Source organism: Volvox carteri (assembly GCF_000143455.1).
Source record: "Volvox carteri f. nagariensis unplaced genomic scaffold VOLCAscaffold_15, whole genome shotgun sequence".
Classification (NCBI taxonomy): Eukaryota; Viridiplantae; Chlorophyta; class Chlorophyceae; order Chlamydomonadales; family Volvocaceae; genus Volvox; species Volvox carteri.
The window spans coordinates 1,446,789-1,467,875 of NW_003307558.1; the positions used below are offsets into that span (position 1 = coordinate 1,446,789).

General features: G+C 58.4%; 3 protein-coding genes across 3 annotated transcripts in view; 2 read left to right on the forward strand and 1 right to left on the reverse strand.

The window, feature by feature from the left end:
• Positions 1-1,373: 1,373 nt before the first annotated feature.
• VOLCADRAFT_80793 (uncharacterized protein) lies at positions 1,374-3,718 on the reverse strand. The gene is made up of 2 exons (XM_002949726.1): positions 2,613-3,718; positions 1,374-2,317 (listed from the first exon to the last, which is right to left on the reverse strand). Exons 1-2 carry the CDS (start codon positions 3,539-3,541, stop codon positions 1,999-2,001), a joined length of 1,248 nt encoding a protein of 415 aa, XP_002949772.1. The 5' UTR covers positions 3,542-3,718; the 3' UTR covers positions 1,374-1,998.
• A 219-nt stretch (positions 3,719-3,937) lies between these two features.
• Positions 3,938-15,134, forward strand: VOLCADRAFT_120799 (uncharacterized protein; the record flags this gene model as incomplete). Its single annotated transcript, XM_002949618.1, has 17 exons — positions 3,938-3,950; positions 4,049-4,109; positions 4,190-4,364; positions 5,059-5,128; positions 5,797-5,919; positions 6,103-6,267; positions 6,800-6,999; positions 7,550-7,741; positions 8,050-8,287; positions 8,493-8,662; positions 9,087-9,143; positions 9,503-9,593; positions 10,115-10,278; positions 10,722-10,945; positions 11,845-12,398; positions 13,535-14,097; positions 14,440-15,134. 17 exons carry the CDS (start codon positions 3,938-3,940, stop codon positions 14,524-14,526), a joined length of 3,147 nt encoding a protein of 1,048 aa, XP_002949664.1. The 3' UTR covers positions 14,527-15,134.
• Positions 15,135-18,939: 3,805 nt separating this feature from the next.
• VOLCADRAFT_90142 (uncharacterized protein) overlaps positions 18,940-21,087 on the forward strand; it is a gene marked incomplete at both ends in the record, with an annotated part of 5,577 nt that continues 3,429 nt past the window's right edge. The window contains 3 exons of the mRNA XM_002949619.1: positions 18,940-19,065; positions 19,500-19,610; positions 20,345-20,721. Coding sequence (XP_002949665.1) covers positions 18,940-19,065; positions 19,500-19,610; positions 20,345-20,721 — 614 coding nt within the window. The remainder of the gene's footprint in view (positions 19,066-19,499; positions 19,611-20,344; positions 20,722-21,087) is intronic.

A 21,087-nucleotide genomic window follows, 5' to 3' on the forward strand; every position in this document is an offset into this window, starting at 1 on the left:
TGAGTTTGGTTTGCTATGGGACGCGACTAGCAAGCAGACCGCAGCGAGTTTCCATGTAAGCAACTATGGACAACTAAACCATCCATCCTTGGCCTGTTTTGCAGTCCTGTCAGTATACCAAGTTCTGCACCTGCAGCCTCATTTTACAGCAGAACACCCAATTCTAATCCTCCAACTGTGTTCCCAATCCTATGGCAGCGACCTCATCCTAAACTTGCGAAAGCCTGCAATCCCCGTCCTGTCGACCAGGGTCCCATCCCCATCCCTGGCCAGGGCTCCCAATCCCCTCCTTGGTCAAGGTTGCAATCCCCATCCCTCAGACAGGGATCCCATCCCCATCCTCACCCCCGACAGCAATCCCCATCCCAAAAGTAGTGTAGCACGCCTAATCCCTAATCCTCGCCCTGGGCCCCACATCCCATCCTGACGTCGTCAACCCTATTCCCCATCCCGCCTGACCAGTACCTGCCCCCAATCCCCCATCTCTGCAACCCTCTGGTGTAGCCAGCCCTGGGATGCCAGCCCTGAGTCTGTAAAAAACAATCGTCTATAGACCATGTAAAGCGGGCAGGCCACTAGGGGAGATTCTCCGAGTTGTCATTGCGGCTTCATGGCTTTTTCTTACGATGGCGGAATCCCGCTACAGTGCATCCCAAAGTATCCTCGGTGGCATGATCTCACCCAATGATGTGTTGCCCAGACCATTCAGGGGCCCATGATGCCCGACACAACAGTAGGGCAACATCAGACGGCTGGTGGTTTCAATGGTTCAGGGTTTCAGCTTGGCCGCATCATGTTGAGCTGCGTGATATTCTTGTCGCATAAGCTCATAGACAGCATGAACATGCACTTCTCAGGCAGTCGCATGAAAGCCTCAGACGTCCTGGACTTCAAGGGCTGCCATGTTTGGTCGAATACCCTTAGGGTAAAGTCTCCCTTGGGTTTGTTTATGGATACCCGGAGCTGAAGCGCACTGATTGCGTCCTGACAGAGGTCCTTGTGGCACTGGTCGTGCACGAGTGTTAAAGGTGATGAGGTCAGGGAGCTCCTCCATGGACAGAACGAAGGACGGAGGATGCTTTGAGCACGAACTGACTGGAAATTTTGATAAACCTAGACGGCCGTCGCTCGCACGTTCGCGAGTGAAAAGACATATAGACAAGTACTGCATCACAACCTAAACCAGCCCTAGGACGACTCCGATCACGGTTGTCGTTTCAAGTGGCGTTGCTCGGAGGCTGAGGAGAAACAGCAAGCAAGGCATGTTTGCCCATGGTATTTTCCCCTATATATGTAGCCTAGGTGCTGCAGGTTGTAGCAAAACTTGCAGGCAGGGTACCTCGCCGTGTAGGGTGTTGCTGAGGTGGAAAGATGACGAGCTAGTCCTTACATGTACAGTTGAAATTTTTCATGGTCCTGTAAAAAAGGACATGATGCTGGGACATGAAGAAGCCAAAAGGCGTCGCCCTGGAGTCGGAGGGCATCGAACCCCCTGCCTCCCGCACACTGTATGCGGCGCTTAGCTACGCATGCTAAGCGGGCGCTCTACCATTTGAGCTACGACCCCACGACTCCAAGCGTCCAAGAATTGCATTATTTTGTTGGTTTTTAGAGCTGACTTGAAAGTTAACAGCCAAGTGCTCGACGACTGAGCTGAGTAGGGTTCGGGGGTAAAACCACTATGGGGAACGTATTTGCGGCACACAGACGCATGACATGTATTATAGCCAGTTATTTACCAGAGCCCAGGTGGTCGGTGCGGGCCGCCTGCCCCAGGCCTCAGGACCCCACTCAGATAGCCCGGCCTGGCATGTACCACTCCACTACATAACGGATGCCCAGCAGCACCCTTCAAACCCAAATCCAGTCGCCCGCACATCGGGAGGAAGGCCTGAACTCTTTGGGCCCTCTTCCCATGTCGAGCTGTAGCATCATATCACATCACTACACCCGCACGAAAGCACATCACCCGTCCTCCTCCGTTCACTCCTTCATTCCTCACCCCCCACCACTGGATTGCCACCAAGGCAGCGACCCCAGGCAGACCTGGAAGTCACGTTCCACTCGCGCCACGTACTTGCCATCAGCAAACTCTGCCTTGGTCTCTTCCCACAGCGACTCCACGTGCTCGTACACCGTGCCACGCAGAGCCTGCATGTCCTTGCGGCTAAACTTGGCGCGCAGGAAGTCCTTGCGCGCGCGGCTCTCCGTGTGGGGACGGTGTACCAAGAAGCCGTGAGGCGACACGAGCCAAATCGCGCCCGTGGCGTTCATGGCGGCTGCTTGCACGATCTTGTTCTTCCCGTAGCCTCGATACCTGGCGCCAAAGAAAGATGAGGGGTAAGGCATGGAGCTTGGGACTTAAGGAATGTAAATGCTTACAGCAAGTCTGGAAGTTTCAGCGATATGATGTAACAACTCCAACGAGGATCTGATCTGACAGGACGCTACAACCTCAACACGATATCGCAAACAAAAGGTATGTCAACCCATGTGTTCACAAGGAAGGGCCGCAATCTCCTGAGCGGCGGCGATTTCACCACATGGGGCGGCAGGAGCCCATCTTGCTCGGCAAACAGTCGCCACGTTGCGCACGGTACCAACGGCCGCACCTGTAATCATACCATAGCGTGCCCCAACGCCAGCTTATAAACCAGGGCTCGAAGAGCGGCCCGTAGGTAATCGAGTACGCCTCATCCGTCGCAAACCATCGTTCATACTTAGTGGAGTTGTGGCTGAAGGGTGCCTTGGGCCGCATGCGGCGGACACACCTCTTGATTCCCTGTATCACCGCCTTCTTGCCGTCCACAGCAACAGAGTCAGCGTACGAAGTGCCCCCGCAGTGCGTTTCAAAGGCGGGCAGCACGTACACGGCACCACTGCGGCAGGCGCGAGTGTACTCAGCTAGGGTTTGCGGTTCGGCTAGAGCTGTGGAGATGGAAAGTGACGGCACCATGTCCACGTCAATGTTAGCGATAAGGTCCGTGTCTGCCATCAGTCGCGCGTAGTTACGCAGGCTATTGACAGGGTACAAAATTTGTGCGCGTGGATCTGCAAAGAGCTCGTATATAAGGGCGAGGCGCAGCTGGCAGCCATGCCCGTTGTTATTATTTTCCGAGTTGCGGAAGAGTTCGTCTGCGTGCGCGATCATGGCTTCGAGTTTCTGTCGAGAGGTTTCCAACAGCTCAGTCGCCGAGGGGTTGTGGAGCGGTACGTAGAGGGCTGCCGCCAACGGGCCCCCCCATGTGGCGCACTGCGCTTTGAGCTGGTCCAGCCGTTCTGCTGATAGCTGCGTTACCAGCGTCACGGGTATCCCCAGGGACTTGCTGGACCACCATACACGTGCATTGACCAAGCAGCTGGGTAGGTCACTGGTAAAGTGTTCCCAGACTGTTCGCTTGGTAAGGCAGTCCTGCCTTTCGGAACATTTCATCAGGAGGGCTGCATGATCCACGTTTCCATCCACCAAAGCGAGCAGCACGGCCAGGGACGCCCCGACAAGGAGCGGAAAGACAGCCCTGGGACCGTAGCTGGTTCGCATGGCTCACGTCTGGAGAATAGGAGCTAACCAGCAAACTTTAAGTATAATCTGCATGGTGATAGCTCTCCGGTGAGCGATATTAGCTGTCCTTATGTTACGTCCTCTGCCAAACCATCGCGCGTTCGTTACAACAAATCGCACACTAACGACCTACTCAACAAAACAGTGCGAGCGAACTGTTTCAACACTTTTAACGGGTCGGAAGCAGATAGAAAGGTGGAGCCGATGCCGTGCATCACTGCATGCATCACCATCAAATAGAAGAGCGATCAAGAATATCAATTATGATTTCTAACTGTAGCACGATGTCTGATTCAAAGATCAAAAATAGTTATCTGGCACGGCCTTGACTTCTTTGTCCCCCGTCTCGGCAACCTTCCCTAACCACTTTATTGCATGCTTGCAAATGGTGCGCAAAGGCGCTATACTATTTGGTGAGGAACTTAACTCAGCTATAGCTGGCGGGGATTTAAAGCTATCGAGCTGCTGCGAATGCCCTGGTCGCAGGTGTCGGCGCGACGGTTGCAGTGGGCGGTGGCATTGGTTACATCGCCTACCAGTTAAGGAAGTAAGTAATTGCTGATCTAAAGCCAATGGGTCGATTGTTCGAACGATATCGTGTTACCGTTCGATCGTTTCCTTGTGCAGCAAGTACAAACCGGAAGGCATTACTGCCAGCGATGAAGCGAGTCCTTCCACTGTGGAGATCCCAGCACTATCCGTGACGCGGGACACGCCAACAGAGGCTATCGCCTCTGATACGACACCCACGGACAACGTTGCAGCTGTCCTGAAGGGAAATGCGGCTCTACTTAACGAGCAGGTTCGTGCGGGATTTGGGTTAGCAACGGATGGCCAGAGTCTCGGTTACCTCAACGCCGCTGCTGCTTTCTGCCTGCTAGCGCTTGGACTGCGCTCCCTTCATGCAGCAGCAGAAACTTTCATCCATCCGCTGATACTTTTACGACGCTACAGTGATGCTTCAAGACCAAATGGGTTCACCTTCTGTTACGGCGAGCGAAGCGCGCTGGTGCGTGCGCGTCGAACACGAGCTGCCCCCCTGTTGCTTCCGCGCTTTGCGCCTAATCTCACCGTCGTTTTGTACTACCTTGCCCCTCCCCCCCACGAATTCCCCGACCCCGCTTCTCTCGCAAAACTCGGTACCCCTCATTCCACTGTACCTCTTTCCGCATCGTCGTCTCCTGCAACTCATCTTCCTTGCTATTGCACAGCCACTCATCCTCCTTCCAACCTGGCGGCGCCATATCCTCGGGTTCCTCGCATCACCTTCCTATCCTCTTTGCCCTCCTCTTGGAGAATCTCTGGGCTTCCCTCCTATCGGTTATCCTTGATGTTTTGCTAGAGCCCTGTACTTGACTTATTTTGCATGCATTGCTCCACGTCTTCCCTTCTTTCATCCCGTTCTTCGCCACCGGGACCATCGGGCTACTAAAAGTGTTTTCGATGAAGTTGCCACATTTCTTTCTTTCTTTTCCACCTCATCCGCTTTGCATCAGGATCGGGCCCTGGTCTCCCAGCTGCTGGACCTGGACCAGGCGCACCTCTTTGAGGGTTGGCCAGAGCTAGGTGAGGGGCCGAGTCAGGAAAGGAACAAAGGCACTCTGAGCAATCCAGGAGGTGCCCCGCTGCTGATTGGCATGGGGCCAGGACTGAACTGCATACTCTCTGAGGCACCTCTGGCATGCTCCCTCTATGTTCGCATGGAATGAATGTATGGCCGATTATAAAGGGAAGCGCAGCTGGGGTGGAGGGAGGGGGGGAGAGAGGAAGGGCCATGGGAGAAGGTCAATGGAAGCCACCTAATCATTCATTTCGTCCAGGTCACACTTCCAAGTACTGCTGTGCTGTATGGGCCAAAGAAAGCTACGGTATGGCGTGACAGTCGGTCATACATAGGACGCGCTACTCGGCCTATTGTGCCGCGTTCCGGGAAAACACCTGAAGTCATTAATCAGGCGCTAGGGGGGTTTGACGGGGTTGAGGATCTGGGATACATTTGGGTAGGAAACATGGAGAAAGAACTAATGGAAAGAGGAATACCGGGACCCGGAAATAGAGGAACAGAGGGAAAGAGTGGCTTTCAGGGTCCTGATTCACATTGCTGACAGATCCGCAGGCGGAGGAGGGTCTGGGTTCTGCGGCCTGATATCCTATGCCTTCCCACCATCTTCTGACTTGTCTTGAACCTGCTCCTCCCTAGCCTGCTGCTTACCCCACTGCCCGCTCTCACGCAGGCATCGATGATGAGGGTAAGCGGCGGCTGCTGGCACAGCTGCTGTTGCTGGACGCCAGCTACCACGGGGGCCTTGCGGCGTACGTGAGTAACGCCAGGAAGCTGTTGCAGGACTCCAGAGATGGTGAGGAGTGGAGGGGAAGCGTCTCGCTGTATGTGCTGAAGTGGCTGTTGTCAATGGGCGGAATTGCCAGGCGACGGAGGTGGGGTGGTGAAGGGGTCTGTGGGTAAGAAATCGGCATTGCTAGCCAAGCTCTGTGATTATCACCCACTCGATCTGCTGCCGGTAACCTGCCCGACATCCCAGGTGTTAACTCGTTCGAGGGCTACATCCCGTCCGTCCCAACGGGCGCCACCCTGGACTTCGCCTCTCCCGAGTTCATGGCCCTTGAGGGCGAGGGCCTGCGGGAAGCGGGACAGGCGGCGTTCGTGCTAGTGGCAGGGGGCCTGGGCGAGCGGCTAGGGTACTCTGGTGAGCCGGTGCGGAGGTGGGATCATGAATGATTCGGGAGGTCGGGGGAAGAGGACGGAATCAAGGTGGGGTGTTGAGGAGAGGCAGTGCGAGAGCCTGGATGAAGGCGAGGATGGAAGGACGAAAGGAGGAGGGAGCGGTTGTCGGCTGAAACCGCTTGCAGGGCGCCGCTGCTGGCTGCTAGGGGCTGGGAGCAGGCAGGGCACCTGGCGAGGCCACGCACATGATTTGACGCATGATGTTGATGGTGACCGGCGGAGCCGACCGTGGGTGGCAGCGGAGGGAAGGGGGGGGCGCCCAAAAAAGGGAGGGTGGCCATGTCAAGTTGGGTAGTAACATTTAGGAGAGAGAATCTGCGGCAGTTGGACAGGCGGTCCACGGAGGGAGGACCAGGGGGAAGCAGTGTCGCTTACCCCTACTACGAGTAATGATACGATAACCTAGCCTTGCTAGGCTAAACTGCAGTCTTCCTTATCTCCTGCTAACTTGTTCACCTGCCGTCCTTTCCTTACTTTCTTCCCTTCCCTCTCAGGCATTAAAGTGGCTCTTCCCTGCGAGTCTGCCACGTGCACCCCCTTCCTGGGTCTGTACATCTCCTCCATTTTGGCGTTGCAGGCCAGGTCGGCGGGTGGGCGGCGCCTGCCACTTGCCATCATGACCTCGGACGACACTCACGGCCGCACGCTGGAGCTGCTGAGGAGGAACAAGTACTTTGGGATGGAGGAGGACCAGGTGGGGGGATAGGCGCCTTCGGGGAAGAGTTGGGATGGAGGCGGAACGGATTCGGAGGTCCTGCTTTCCCAGGACGTCACGCCTGTGGGACGGCGGGAGGGGGCCAGGCGTGTGGGGACCGCAGCACTTTCTTACTCCCGGCTAACATGAGAGATTCGCTTGAGCGGAATGGCGAAGCCAACAACCCGGGGGAAAAAAAACGAAAGGGAGTGCATTCGGACGCGGCGTGAGCCGCGAGCTGAAAATGGCGCATGTGGATCGCCCACCCATCTACACCCAACCTTCGGTAACCAAAGCGGCGTTGTGATCTGCGCAAACGGTTTGGGCGGGTAGTGGCAGGTGTGGACGATAGGCGAGAGATAGGGAAGAATGGCCCATGAGCAAACGGCACAACCGACAGCCTGTGTGAGAAGGGAAGGGAGAGGGAAAGGAGCTGGACGGCCGGACAGTGTCTCGACGGCCACTTTCTCGTGTCGTCCTCAAATTGGACTTCCTCACGAACCGAACCGAACCGAACCGAACCCGACACTGGCTCTGATCTTGGTTGCAGATTACGTTGCTCAAGCAGGAGAAGGTGGCCTGCATGATTGACAACGCCGCCCACCTGGCTTTGGAGCCGGCCGACAGGTTCGCGGTGCAGACCAAGCCACATGGGCATGGTGACGTTCACATGCTGCTGGCCAAATCGGGACTGGCGGCGCAGTGGCTGCAGTCGGGACTTAAGTGGGTTTGCTTCTTCCAGGTGTGTGTGTGTGAGAAGGGGGGGGGTTCGGCTGGCTGATACTGACTGGGTGAGCACCCGCGCTTGGCCCGTTATGTGCTTGGCTCTGGACTTAGCAACTGGAGCCAAGGCACTTAATTCCCCACATTGTCATCCGCTCGTAAGCCCAATCGTCTTCCCGCTCGCTCGAATCAGGGGGCTTGTCCTGCCCTGACGCGTCCCGGTCGGCCCTCTCCCCTCCCCTCCACACTGTACTGCACATCAGCAGTGCTGTTTCTGCGGTGTCCTGCTTATGACAATTCCCTCTTCTCCCAACGCCCGATCCCTAGGATACCAACGCGCTTGTGTTCCGCGCGCTGCTGGCCGCCCTGGGTGTGTCTGCCCGCAACGACTTTGACATGAACAGCTTGGCGGTGCCGCGCAAGGCACGGGAGGCCATCGGCGCCATTGCCCGCCTCACCAGGCCTGATGGCTCCGCACCTCTGACCATTAACGTGGAGTACAACCAGCTCGACCCGCTGCTGCGGAGCACCATTAGCAAGGAGGGAGATGTCAACGACGAATCGGGTGAGCAAGAGCGTAATATATCTAATAACCATCAAGTACTCCTGACTGCCCCCTCCATTGCACGTCGTATTCGCCCCCTGCCGCACCTCACCACACCTTTCCCGTCCTTTCTCAAGGCTCCCCACCTCGGAACGTCTGAGAGGAACTGGGGGCTCCTTTTAGTTCACACCACACCCTCCGGTCTCTGACCCCTGCTCCCGCCCAGGCTACTCGCCCTTTCCCGGGAACATCAACCAGCTGGTCCTGAAGCTCTCGTCCTACGTGCCCCAGCTGGCCGCCACCGGTGGGGTCATCTCGGAGTTCGTGAACCCGAAGTACAAGGACGCCACCAAGACCGCGTTCAAGAGCAGCACCCGCCTGGAGTGCATGATGCAGGTGGGGATGCGGGCGTAGGGTTTGGAACGGTACGGCATGTGGACTAGGAAAGAGGAGGCCTAACCGTGTGGACACGGCCTGCATGCGAATGGCTATAAGGAGACGGGGTCGGTGGCTGCCAACCGGGCGTTTTTGAAGTTTGTTGAAGTAATATTGGGATCAGGGGAACGACGACGCATGGCAATGTAACATCGCCAGCGCACGGCGATCTTCCGATTCCTCGATCACCGCGGGAGGAACGTGTCGACGCCGATTATTCCGGCCATTGGTATGATTGGCAGAATCAAAACGCAAAACCCGCAATATGTGTTTTTTGTAGCTCCCTGTAGCTCGCCATACACGCATTTCACATCCCTTTTTCACATCTTCCGGGACCGATCTCCAACCAGAATCCCCAACCTCCCCGCGCTCCGCGCTCCCACAGGACTACCCCAAGGCGCTACCCCCGACCGCCAAGGTGGGGTTCACCACCATCAAGCAGGTGCGGATGCTAGGTGGGCAATGGGGCACCGCTTGGCGGGGAGGGGTGCTCCTTGGGGGTGACGTGAGCGACGGCTATATCGTCACTCTTGTGGGGTTGTTGAGCTTAGCAGCATTAAAAGGGGGAATAGGTGTCCTTTCCTTGGGGGGGATGGCATTGTCCTGCACGTCTGCGCATCTGCTCCTACGCTCTCCCAATCCTAGCACCCCTACCCGTCTGCCACTTTGCTTCCTCTCCCACCCCACCTGCCGCTTTGGACTCCCGCTGTGGACTCCGGCAGTTGCGGCTTTTTGGAAGTCGGCAGCCGACCTTTTGTCTTGCGTCATATGACTCCCAACCTGTCGCTCCTGCCCCCGCAGGTGTGGGCCAGCTACTCCCCTGTCAAAAACTCCCCTGCGGATGCGGCTGCCAAGTTCAGGGAGGGCAACCCCACCCACAGCGCCACTACGGGTATGTGGAGCGGCGGATTTCGGGATTGATGCGGTTGCGTCAGGGTATGGGTGGTGGACGTGGTCTGTGTGTACTTGGGCCCTCGTGTAACACGCCCGGCGTGGATAAGCTTTTAATGTGCTGCTTGCGTCACGTATTGTTACCGTACGGCCGTTTGCGTATCGTTTCTTACTGAGGGGCTGGTATGTGGTCACGGATGTAGCTCAACCCCTCATGAACCCCCTTCACCATCGTGCACCAGCCCCGTCCTAAATCCTTGATATATGCTGGACACCCATGCACGCTTGCGCAGGCCATTTGTATTCCCCGCTTTCGGCTTCTGTCGCGGCAGGGTCAAGAAGGGGACTGCTGTATTTCCAAATCCTTGATAAATGCCATCCCACTCCCTGACTGCATCTGTCATGGGGAATCTTATGACCAGCTGCCTTGTCATTAGAATTCCTTCGGTTGAAGTTTATTCCGCCATAACCAGTTGCTTCCCACACCGCCACACGTGCGCGGCTCCCAATCCCTACCCGCAGGCGAGCTGGACATCTACAAGGCCAACTGTCTATCCCTGGCTGAGGCAGCGGGCCTGGTGGTGCCCTCCCCGCTGCAGACCGCCACCTTCAACGGCATCACCACGGAGCTCTACCCCCGGGTGGTGCTGTCACCCGCATTTGCGCCCTCGCTGGGGGAGCTCAAGGTGGGGCGGGGGAGAGTGATAGGAAGGGGTGTAGCTGGGGATTTACTGATGACTGGCTGCGTTGGGTGGTCCATGCGGTGGCTGTTGTGAGATATCATGGATGGACCTTTGACACGGAGACGGAGCGGACGCCGCGGGGTCTGTGGGCTGGTATAACGATGTCGTTGTTTTGGTGTTGGATGAAGACAGTCAAGGCAGCACGATTGGGCACATGTCCCTAGAGAGTTATCCTCATTGGGCTTCTCTGTCCCCTCTCTTGGGCATCTTCGGTCAAATGCCGTTTGCTGTCCCAAACAACATTTCCACTGCTTTACACTCTCTCTCCTCTCTTTTCCCTGGACCGTCTCCCTTTCCCGTTGTTTCGCGAGTCCACTGCACCTTGCTCCTAGCCGGTCTCCCCTTACCCGGCCCCTCCCGCACGCCGGCGCCCGCACACCCCGCAGTCCAAGGTAGCTCCCGGCTCTATCTCCCTGACCCCTGGGTCAGTGCTGGTGCTGGACGGCCCTGACATCTCAGTACGCGGCCCTCTGGTGGTTGTGGGTGCCCTGGTGGTGCGGGCGGTGGCTGGGGCAGTGGTGGAGCTTGGGCCCCTGCAGGTGGACAACAGGGGCTGGAGCTGGGAGCCACTGGCGGAGGGAGAGCCGGCCAGCGAGGAGGAGCGCATACGGTGGGGCCGGGTTGGGTGGCTGGGTTAGGGTGGCTGGGTTAGGGTGGCTGGGTTAGGGTGGCTGGGTTAGGGTGGCTGGGTTAGGGTGGCTGGGTTAGGGTGGCTGGGTTAGGGTGGCTGGGTTAGGGTGGCTGGGTTAGGGTGGCTGGGTTAGGGTGGCTGGGTTAGGGTGGCTGGGTTAGGGTGGCTGGGTTAGGGTGGCTGGGTAAGGGTGGCTGGGTTAGGGTGGCTGGGTTAGGGTGGCTGGGTTAGGGTGGCTGGGTTAGGGTGGCTGGGTTAGGGTGGCTGGGTTAGGGTGGCTGGGTTAGGGTGGCTGGGTTAGGGTGGCTGGGTTAGGGTGGCTGGGTTAGGGTGGCTGGGTTAGGGTGGCTGGGTTAGGGTGGCTGGGTTAGGGTGGCTGGGTAAGGGTGGCTGGGTTAGGGTGGCTGGGTTAGGGTGGCTGGGTTAGGGTGGCTGGGTTAGGGTGGCTGGGTTAGGGTGGCTGGGTAAGGGTGGCTGGGTTAGGGTGGCTGGGTTAGGGTGGCTGGGTTAGGGTGGCTGGGTTAGGGTGGCTGGGTTAGGGTGGCTGGGTTAGGGTGGCTGGGTTAGGGTGGCTGGGTAAGGGTGGCTGGGTTAGGGTGGCTGGGTTAGGGTGGCTGGGTTAGGGTGGCTGGGTTAGGGTGGCTGGGTAAGGGTGGCTGGGTTAGGGTGGCTGGTGCTGCCGTGGGCGCTGCTGGTGCGGTTAGAAAGGCGGGGGTTTGTTAATCGGGCCGAACCGGAGGAGTGACGTATGAGCTGCTTTGTGCAATGGTTGTGTGGGGAAGACATTGAGTTCTTGGGCTTATCTGCGAGGCCAGTGACCTTAAGGGGGCGGAAGGCTTCTTATGCCATTTCTCATGTTGGTGTTTGGGTTGTTGCAGGGGCTTTAAAGTGGTACGCCATGAGACTATGGAGCTTGTATACGATAACCCGGGGACATACGTTGTCCCAGCACATGTTCAGCAGCCGCAAGCAGCCAAGGCGGAAGGGGCACCGTCGACGCCTGAGCCAGAAGCGGACCCGGCCACAGAGGCGGAGGAGGTGGAGGCTGCGCCAGCGGCCGCAGAAGCACTGGCGGCGCCAGCCACGGTGGATGAGAATGATGAGGAGGACGACGCGTCTGCCGAGGAGGTTGCAGAGGCGCCTGCGGTGCCCGCTGCAGCCGAGGCTGCTCCTCGCCCTCCAACAACTCAAGCAGCAACTCTCTTGGCCTCGTCATCGGGCTTGTCACCCGCAGCCAAGCCGTTTGTGCCTGGCAGCAGCTTTAATGCTAGTTCCAGCAGCGGTGTGGCCGCAGCGCCTGCAGCTACAACGCCAGTGACGCCGGTTGCCGCGGGGAGAGCGCAACCATTGGCGGCATCCCCACCATCCGGTAGCAAGTCGAGCAGCAAGAAGAAGAAGTCAAAGGGCGGGAAGGGGTCGGCAGTCGCAAATGGTGGGAAGACATAGAAATCGTAGAGATGCCATTTAGAGCTCCAGAGCTGTGGCCTCAGGGTTCCGAAGAGCCAAGAGGTTTTATATTTTTCTCGTAATAGAATCTACCTCCTCGGGTGGAGGAGAATCCAGACCCTGTTTTGGGTTGGCTAACCCCACGTTTTCAATTGGTTGAACGACTTGAGGAACACTAGTTCCTGATGAATGTTGGCATCCCGCGCTGCAATAAACGTGCACATATACGCTGCATCAATAGTTGGGAGTTTTGATATAGCGGTGGTAAGGGTCTGGCGCAGAGCGTGTGAACGTATGCACGAGCAGAACGCTAGATAGGAAGTAGTTTAGGGGCTGCAACGTCCAGCGCGAGGATCGTATAGATACCTTCCGAATGTTTCCAGCGACGCCCCGTTTTGGTCATCTGTTGGCCGTTTTGCTGCCGGGCTGTAGCGATATCGTATAGACCGTGAACACATATTGTTGACCAAACGGCGGAACGACGACACTTTGCAGCCTTCTTAAAATACTGAATGGCATGTATACAAATATCTTGTAACGAGCGAGGTTTGCTGTCAGCGACGGCTTAGGTTTAACCTCCGCAATTTGAGATTGTCCGCGTTTAACGAAATCTCACTTAAATTAGTAGGACGTTCCGGCTATAGTTTTATGGCTACGGTGAAGGTGGCTGATTTGTGACCGGTCACAGGTTTATCCAGCAAGGGCTCTTCCTTCGCAAAGGCGGCTATGTTAACGACTGAACGTCTTGTAACACACCGTTATTGAGCGCACCGCTCGCTCATTATATCAACTCTGTCCAACTGGCAATGCCGGCCAATCAATGCTGCTGCCGCTGCGACACCACGCGGCAGCGGCAGCTTCGCGCAAAAGCAAGCATTCTTGCTTGCATGTTCGTGACGTTCGTATCCTTACGACTATCAGCGGCTGCAGCAGCGAGGGATAGCCCGCAAAGTTTCGAGGGTGAGCCTGGGAACGCAGTCCATCGAAGCAAAGACAGAAGCAAGGACAGACTCCACAGCCCGCCCGCCGCCGTCAAATTTTCATCTCCCCATCCCCGCATGCCTCCCGCTGCCAAATTTTTGCCGTCCAAATTCCCACGCAAACTCTCCTTCCGCCTCGTAGGTACCCTGACCATCTTGTCCAGCGACATGCCCGACAGCCCTGTCTCCGGAGCCGTTGATGGGGGCAGCGACATGATCTACTTCCTCCACCAGCCTGAAAGCCTTATGCTGTACGACCTCGACATGCCCCCCGGTGTCGTACACGGCACGCTTGCATCCGGCGAGCGGGTCATCGTCAGTGGCCGGCTCACATCCCTTGACCGAATCCAGGTGGAGTTCATTGCGGTAGCGCCCCCCGAAACTGTTATCGTGTCGCGCTCTTTCACAGCGGCGGCGGTGGACGCCGGCTCGGTGGCGGCGGCAGCCGCCGCCAATGCGGCGGAAGCTGCAGCAGCAGCCGCCCGCGCCGCCGCCACTGCGGCAGCGTTTGCAGGGCAGGTCCAGACGGCTGCGTTGGTGAGTATGAGTAGCAGCGCAATTGTTGCGCCGTCCGATGGCCCTATCAAGCCAGCCATGGCGGCAGCGCTGGCGGCGTCTCTGACCTTCACGCGAGTGGTGACGGAGGTACCGGTGTTATTCATGATTCTAAGCGTCTGCGACTACGGACCTGCCGTCACGAAGCAGGTGGGGGCCGGCCGTTCCCCGCGATAAGGCGGAAGGCGAGCATGCCTGGAATAAAACGCCGAGGGGGAAGTGCAGAGGTTTTTGCTGAGGATGAAATGGAAAGGGTGGCTTGAATGGGAGCACGGGAACCACATCGGACAGGGCTTCAGAGGTGGGGACTAATCAGCCAACTGGAGTGCTAATCCTTGGGGTGCTAACAACGGCCTGTCCAGGCCAGGCCCTATCAGCCTTGTAGCTGTCCGATGGGGAGGAAAGGGGTGGACTTTGGGCTGTCAATAGAGCCTGAGTTCCAGGGCGTTCCAGGCCACACGAAACCCTCCACGCCCTGCTCACCCCCCCCAGGAGCTGGAGCGCGTCCTGTTCGCGGGTCCGGGCAGTGCCAGCCTCACATTGGAGGGCTATTACTACGAGTGCAGCCGAGGCAAGTAAGTGGCGGAGGAACGGGGCGGGCTGCGGCTGGGAGGTGCGGAGGGACGCGGTCGTTGGGGATGAAACCGGTATGCGGTCCTGAGTCCACCAGGCCAAAGCCGCATGGTATGTATGTATATATGTATGTATGTGTGAGATGATGCATGTGAAGGGAAATCTTGTAGAGTTTACACCTTTTGGAGTTGCACGGAGCCGGGGTGCCGATAGCTATGTTGTCGATTTGTGTGTGGACGGGCAGCCGGGTTTCCCCTAGGGGGTGCGGAGGTGGATGGGTGTGCTGTGTTGGAGGGGTGCACATCCCCTCAAAGGTGGGTGGGCGGCCAGATCGGGGTTATGATTCCCCGCTGTCTGGCCTCCTACATGGGATTTCCTTAGGTGGGATTTGGCGGACTGCTCCTGCTGACCGGCTGTTCACCGGGTCTCGTCCTCCTCCGCCGCTCCCTCCCCTCATCTTTGACTCGCGCTACGGGGCCCCGCATTCCCTCCTCCCACAGAACTTCCCCAACAGATCATCACCCCACTAAAGAGCCCAATCCAATCCTCTTAAGACCATTAACCCCTAAATACTCCCCCCCTCTAGCAGCTTCCCCCCTGGCAGCAGCTTAACTCGTTCGTGGTTCGTTTTTCCCTCCCTCTCCCCCTCCCCCTCCCTTTACTCAACCTCTCTCTCCCCCCCCCACACACACAGATTCCATACTGCGTATCGCCCCCCTCCCTTTACCCTTCATCCCCCGCTCAGGGCCTCCATGAGCCGCAGCAACAGCCTGGTGGTTGGTCCCGTACACGTGCCGTGCAACTACAACGGCTCCTACCGCTTCAGCAGCAGTTCGTGCAGCTACCGAGACGCCTGGGGCTGGCAGACCTGGGCTCAGCGGCACCTGGACGGCGACATCGACGTCTCCCGCTACCGCCACAGAGTGGCGGTGCTGCCGCAAAAGTTCACGTCCGACGCCGGTTGTCCCTGGATCGGACTGGGGACCTTGGGCCCCGTGGAGAAGGGCGCCGACGGTTCGTATATCTCCTCCATGGCCTGGGTGCAGGGCGAGAGCGTGGGCGACGTGATGGCGTTTATGCACGAGCTTGGGCACAATTTGTACCTCCACCACGCCAACGGCAGCAACGGTTGCGAGTACTGCGACTGGAGCAGCGTGATGGGCGGCTGCTGTGCTGTGCGGTGCCATAACGCGCCGCATAACTGGCAGCTAGGGTGGGGTGCCCCGTTGGCAGTGCTGACGGCGGCGACGATGCCAGTGGGGGTGTTTCTGTACTTCAACTTGCCGTCGCAGTCCGCCGCCGACGCCCACATATTGTGGTTGCAGCCGGACTGGACAACGGCAGGTCGGCGCGACCAAAGCTTGCCAGTGTCGTATTACATATCGTACAGGATTGACAGCGGCCGGTACGACGCCGCCATTCCGGAGTCGTATTTGTACTCCACAAACGTGTATTACTGGGACGGCCCCAGCCAGACGTCGGCGCTGCGCACGCGTCACGTGGCGTCGGTGTTCACGGGGGAGGAGTACCGTTGCGTGCGGGAGCGGTGGGTTCTACGGCAGGTTTCGCATGGCGTCGGCGGCGGGCGCGTGGGGTTGTGTCGGTTTAATGAGGAGCGCGAGACGTCATGTCACGATGGTCTGGATAATGACTGTGACGGCTTGCTGGATAGCGCCGACCCAGACTGCTCCGCGCCGGCGCCGCCGCCGTCGCCGCCACCGCTGCCGCCGCGTCCTAGGCCGCCGCCCTTCAGCGACTACGGCGTGCAGGACTACGCGCCGCCTTGGCTTTTCGAGGACAGCAGCTACCAGGCGCCGTCGGTAACTACGAGGCCGCGACCGCCGCATCCTGCATCACCGCCGCCGCCGCAACCGCGGCCGTCGCCGCCGCCAAGCCCGCGACCGCCGCCAAACCCCACGTCGCCGCCACCGGTGATGCCACCGCCACGCGTGTCGAAGCCACCGTCGCCAAGGAAGCCACCGTCGCCCAGTCCGAAGAAGTCCCCTCGTCCGCCGCCGAAGCTTCCGCCGAACGCACCCTCACCGCCACCGCTGCCATCCTCACCCCCACCCTCACCACTATCGCCATCTCCACCGTCAAGCCCACATCCGCCGCCACCCCTACCACCTTCATCCCCACCACCTAGGCCGCCATCGCCCAGGCTATCCAAGCCAAAGCCGCCGCCGCCAAACCCACCCCTGCTGCCAAGCCCGCCGCCGCCAAGCCCGCCGCCGCCAAGCTCGCCGCCGCCAAGCCCGCCGCCGCCAAGCTCGCCGCCGCCAAGCCCGCCGCCGCCAAGCCCACCGCCGCCAAGTCCGCCGCCGCCGCCAAGTCCGCCGCCGCCAACCAGCCCACCGCCATTCAAGAAATTATCACCTCCCAAGAATCCGTCTCCTAGTCCGCCGCCTCAGCCGCGTTCGCCCAAGAGAAAGAGCCCGCCGCCCCTAGATCCGCCTCCCCCCAGCCCACCGCCGCCACCGCCACCGCAGGGATACCGGAAGCGCCCGCCGCCCCCTCCCAGCCCGCCGCCGCCCGCCGCCAAGACTCGACGGCGTCTTGCCTTTCAACTAGAGCGCAGCCAATTGCTGTGAGAGGGAGTAATTAGGACGGCATGGGGTCCGAATAGAGTGAATTGGGAGAGGGAGGAGGTGTTGGGGGAAGAGGAACCACACCAACGTCGAAACACACACACGTGTGTGTTTGTCTACATTGGAATCGAGGGCGTGTGTCGCTGTGCATTTACATGTATCTGTGCGTGTACGGGACGCACTATAGGTGTAAGGAGAGGGCTCTGAGGAGGAATCGATCTGGGTCTTGCGCAATTTATGTTCATTGCTCAACACCTGGCGGAATGTTCCGCGGAGGTCGATAAACCGATGATGATGGTGATGATGGTGATGATGATGATGATGATGATGATGATGATGATGATGATGATGATGATGATGATGATGATGAATCCAGAGCAACTACACCAGTCAGAGTAGTAGCGGCAGCAGCATTGTGTGTTTTAGTGGTGTGTGTGGTGTGGATGAGATCGGGAGGGAGCGTACGTTGGGGCCGCATGGTCGTATGTGGAGTTGCGTTAAGTGGGGGGCGGGCGGGAGGGGGGGGGCGGGAGGGCGGGACATGTGGAAGGAAGGGCGGGCTCCCTGGCAACAGCACCTTGGGGGCAGAGAGGACCGTGTGGATAGTTTGTGTTTGCCGGTGGGGGGCCGCCAGCAATCCGCCAGCAATTCGGTATAGGAGGTCACATCAGGGAGACCAAAACCCAGCTAAGGGCGCGACTGAGGACGTTCAATCATACATGTGTATTTGCCTGTCGCCGTTGTCGTACAGACACGCACTTCAACCCGTGGCCTAAAACCCCGGCGCTCCAGTACTGTGCACTCTGTACAGCAGGGGCCCGTCGGAGAATGGTGACGCCGTCCGGTGATCATCATTATCTCGAGCCTCCTGGCAAAGAGGGTGGGTGTTCCTGCTACCGCAGCTGCATTCATCGAGGTGGTGGGTGGGCGGTTGGTTGGCGGTTGTTGGGAAGCCTGTCCGCGGGGGTGACTTCCTCCACAGGCGGTCTCCATCAGCGGGCTGTTGGTTCCATTGGGTTAGGGGTTGAGTTTGGCAGGTGGTTGGCGGGAGGTCTTTGGCGAGAACCGGCAACGTAGTTTAGTGTAGATGGAAAGGGTCTTGCTAAGGGAGAGGACGGGAGCCTAAGGTTGGCGCGTAATGTCTGAGGAATCGTGAATTGTGATGTTAGGGGAGGAGGGGCCAGGCTTTTGGAGTTTTGGTAATGGAAGAGGTTGGTGGCTAGCAAAGGGATGTCATACGTCTACTTGCGCGCCATAGAACGTCGGACGGCACATCTTGACGCGCCCATAGCTGCGAGGTGCAATCATGGGCTTAGTATAGCAGCCCTACATGCGATTGCTGCAGCTATGCTGTGATAGCAATAATTATGACCGCAACGACTCTCGGACCCGCGAGGCTATTTATTGTTGCCTCCGTATTGATTTACTTAACAATTTTAGGTCAATTTACCACAGATATTATTTATGCCTTATACCATAGCGCGCGTTTTCCTTGCGGTGTAGAGTGGTAGCTAGTCGACCGTTGTTCGTTTTCTTGGGAATAACGTCTTGGAAAACCGCTCTGCAGTGTCCACGTAGATGGGAGCGGACTCATTGTTAGTATATACGCAAAAGGTGACCTATTGTTTGTAATGCATGATCAAAAGGTGACCTATTGTTTGTAATGCGGCCGCTAAGCCTTTCGACCCTTCGAGTGCCTAACGCGCGAACCAACCATTACTACCCGCGACATCAAGCAGCATTGCTGCTTTCCGCTCCTTCAAATTCCCTAATCAATCAAACTCCAAACTTTACGAGATCTAAGGTTGTGGCGCAAGCCAGCAGCGCGGGAATGGCCTCAACGGTGTCTGACATTTCGTCGCAAGCGTACTGGTTTAGTCGCAGCGGACGCTACGACGAGCTGCTAGTCGATGGATCTGGAGATAACGTTGCAATTCCGGTTCAGGCAGTGGCGCAGGTGAGCGACAGAGTTCAATTTGCTCCTTTTAGATGCTCTCCTTGGCATCCCACCACCACGCACGGAAGCGACAATCTCACAACCATATCGGGATTGAAAAGCCGTGGCAATGGACTCTTGTAACCCACCCTCGCCCCAGTTCCGGGCATACCCGTCCTGCACATCTCGATCCCGTCCAGATGTTCTCGACCAGCTTGCCTTACCGCCCTCGCAATATGCTGGCCACAGTCTTCCGTGTGCAGTTGACCCCAGTTGACCCCGCGCCCCGCTGCATCCCGCACCTCGCCGACCTCTGTGACGCCGCGTTCTCTCTCCCCCGCTGTCTCTTACCGCACCTTCGCCTCATCCGCGTCACATCATTGGCCTTCCTTGAACCGCGCCCCAGAGCCCGGCGCATCCCTTCCCCTTCCCCTGACGGCACCCCTGTACGGCAGTCCGACCTGGGTCCCCTGCTTACCTCCCTGGAGGCCCCTCATCGCTGCTGGGCCACTACCAGCAAGTTCACGGCTAAGAGCGGGGAGATGTGTCTGCTGCCGGACCCGCAGGTGCGTGTATGCGCATGTACATCTGTATATACGTGCGTATACATAGGTCAGGCACTACTCCCCCAGAGGTTCCGGGATCGAGACCTGTCAGCGTCGAAAATCCTTCCGATGGTGGAAGGTAATAGTGCCCCTAGTTGATGACGGTGGTGGCCTGGGATAAAGTTGACTCGCGAGTCGATCAGGAATGGAGCTGGGCCGCCGTCGACCCGGGAGATTCCGTTGGATGCTGGTGGTGGGTGCGGAACCTGAGCGATCCACTGAGAAGTCGGCTAGGTTGACTGGATGAGGGTGCCCCGAAATACCGGGGAAGGCAGGGTTTCGCCAGGTAGCGGCCACGGGCGAAGATATGAACCCTGCCCTACACATCATACGCATATATATGTGTATGCATATATACATACATATGCACATATACAATGTTTATGCATATATATATGCTTATGCGATATATACGATTTATACGATATATGCTCTGCTAGGGGGGTAGCTGCCGCTACGTGAGCCCACCAGTGCGCAGCACAGCTGATGGCGTGTGTGTTTTGTGTTTTTTTTGTGTTTGTGTGTGTGTGTGTGTGTCACACCAGATGTGCTGTACGAGGTTTGCCTGGTCCCCGCGGGGGGTAGAGGCGGCCGCAGCACTCCTCCCCGTCCGCTGCCCCTTTTGAGGAAATGCTTCGTCCCCCGAGATCCATGTACTTCTACTGACCCACGGGTCATTCGATCCATGATTCCAGGGCGGCCTGTCCCGGGTGCTGCTGGGTTTGGGCCCCAGCCCCTCCTCCGTCCCCTGGCCGTACGCCGTACTTGCCAAGCTACCTGGGGGGACTTACCGACTTGCGCAGTCGGACAGCGGCGGCGCTGACGGCGCTGACGGCGCTGACGGCGCTGTTGCTGAAGCGGCGGAGCGGGCGACCCTGGGGTTCTTGCTGGGGCACTATGCTTTCGAGCGTTACAAGGGCCCTAGGGGGCCCAGGGGGGTTGCGGCGGCGGCGGCGGCGGAGAGGCGCGGTGGGGGCGAGGAGCCCCGAGGGGGGGAGGTTGGTGTGGAGGGCGCGGAGGGCGCGGAGGGGGAGCCCAAGGCGCGGTTGGTGTGGCCGGCGGGCTGCCGCAGGTGGGGGGGTTGCAGCACCCGGGCGGTATTGAGCCCCCGGGCAGCTAGGTGTGTGGGTAGGTGGGTGGACCTGCTGTGGACTGGGGGCTTGACGGCCAGCTAGTTTTGCTCACCGGGTGGTCGGGGGTGGGGACCCTCCCTGGATAGATGGCGGTGGCGGTGGCGGCTGAGAGAGGAGCAGCCGGCTTTTCCAGCGGCCCAGAGGCTCACACCCCCTGTCTCTGGGCTCCGTATTCACCCGTACATGACGTACTGCCTTACTGCCGTATATTTTCCCTTTGCGCCTTTCGGACACCAACAGACGCGCTTGGTGTTTGCCCCGATTGCCGTACTGCCGTATCCATCCTCCGTACTCCTCCTCCCCTT

Bases quoted from the DNA above. Each gene is read 5' to 3' on its own strand.
- VOLCADRAFT_80793 (XM_002949726.1), bottom strand. From the start codon at position 3,541: ATGCGAACCAGCTACGGTCCCAGGGCTGTCTTTCCGCTCCTTGTCGGG. The intron at 2,318-2,612 runs GTGCGGCCGTTG...CTTTGGCGCCAG, and splicing joins ACGCTATGGTATGATTACAG to GTATCGAGGCTACGGGAAGA.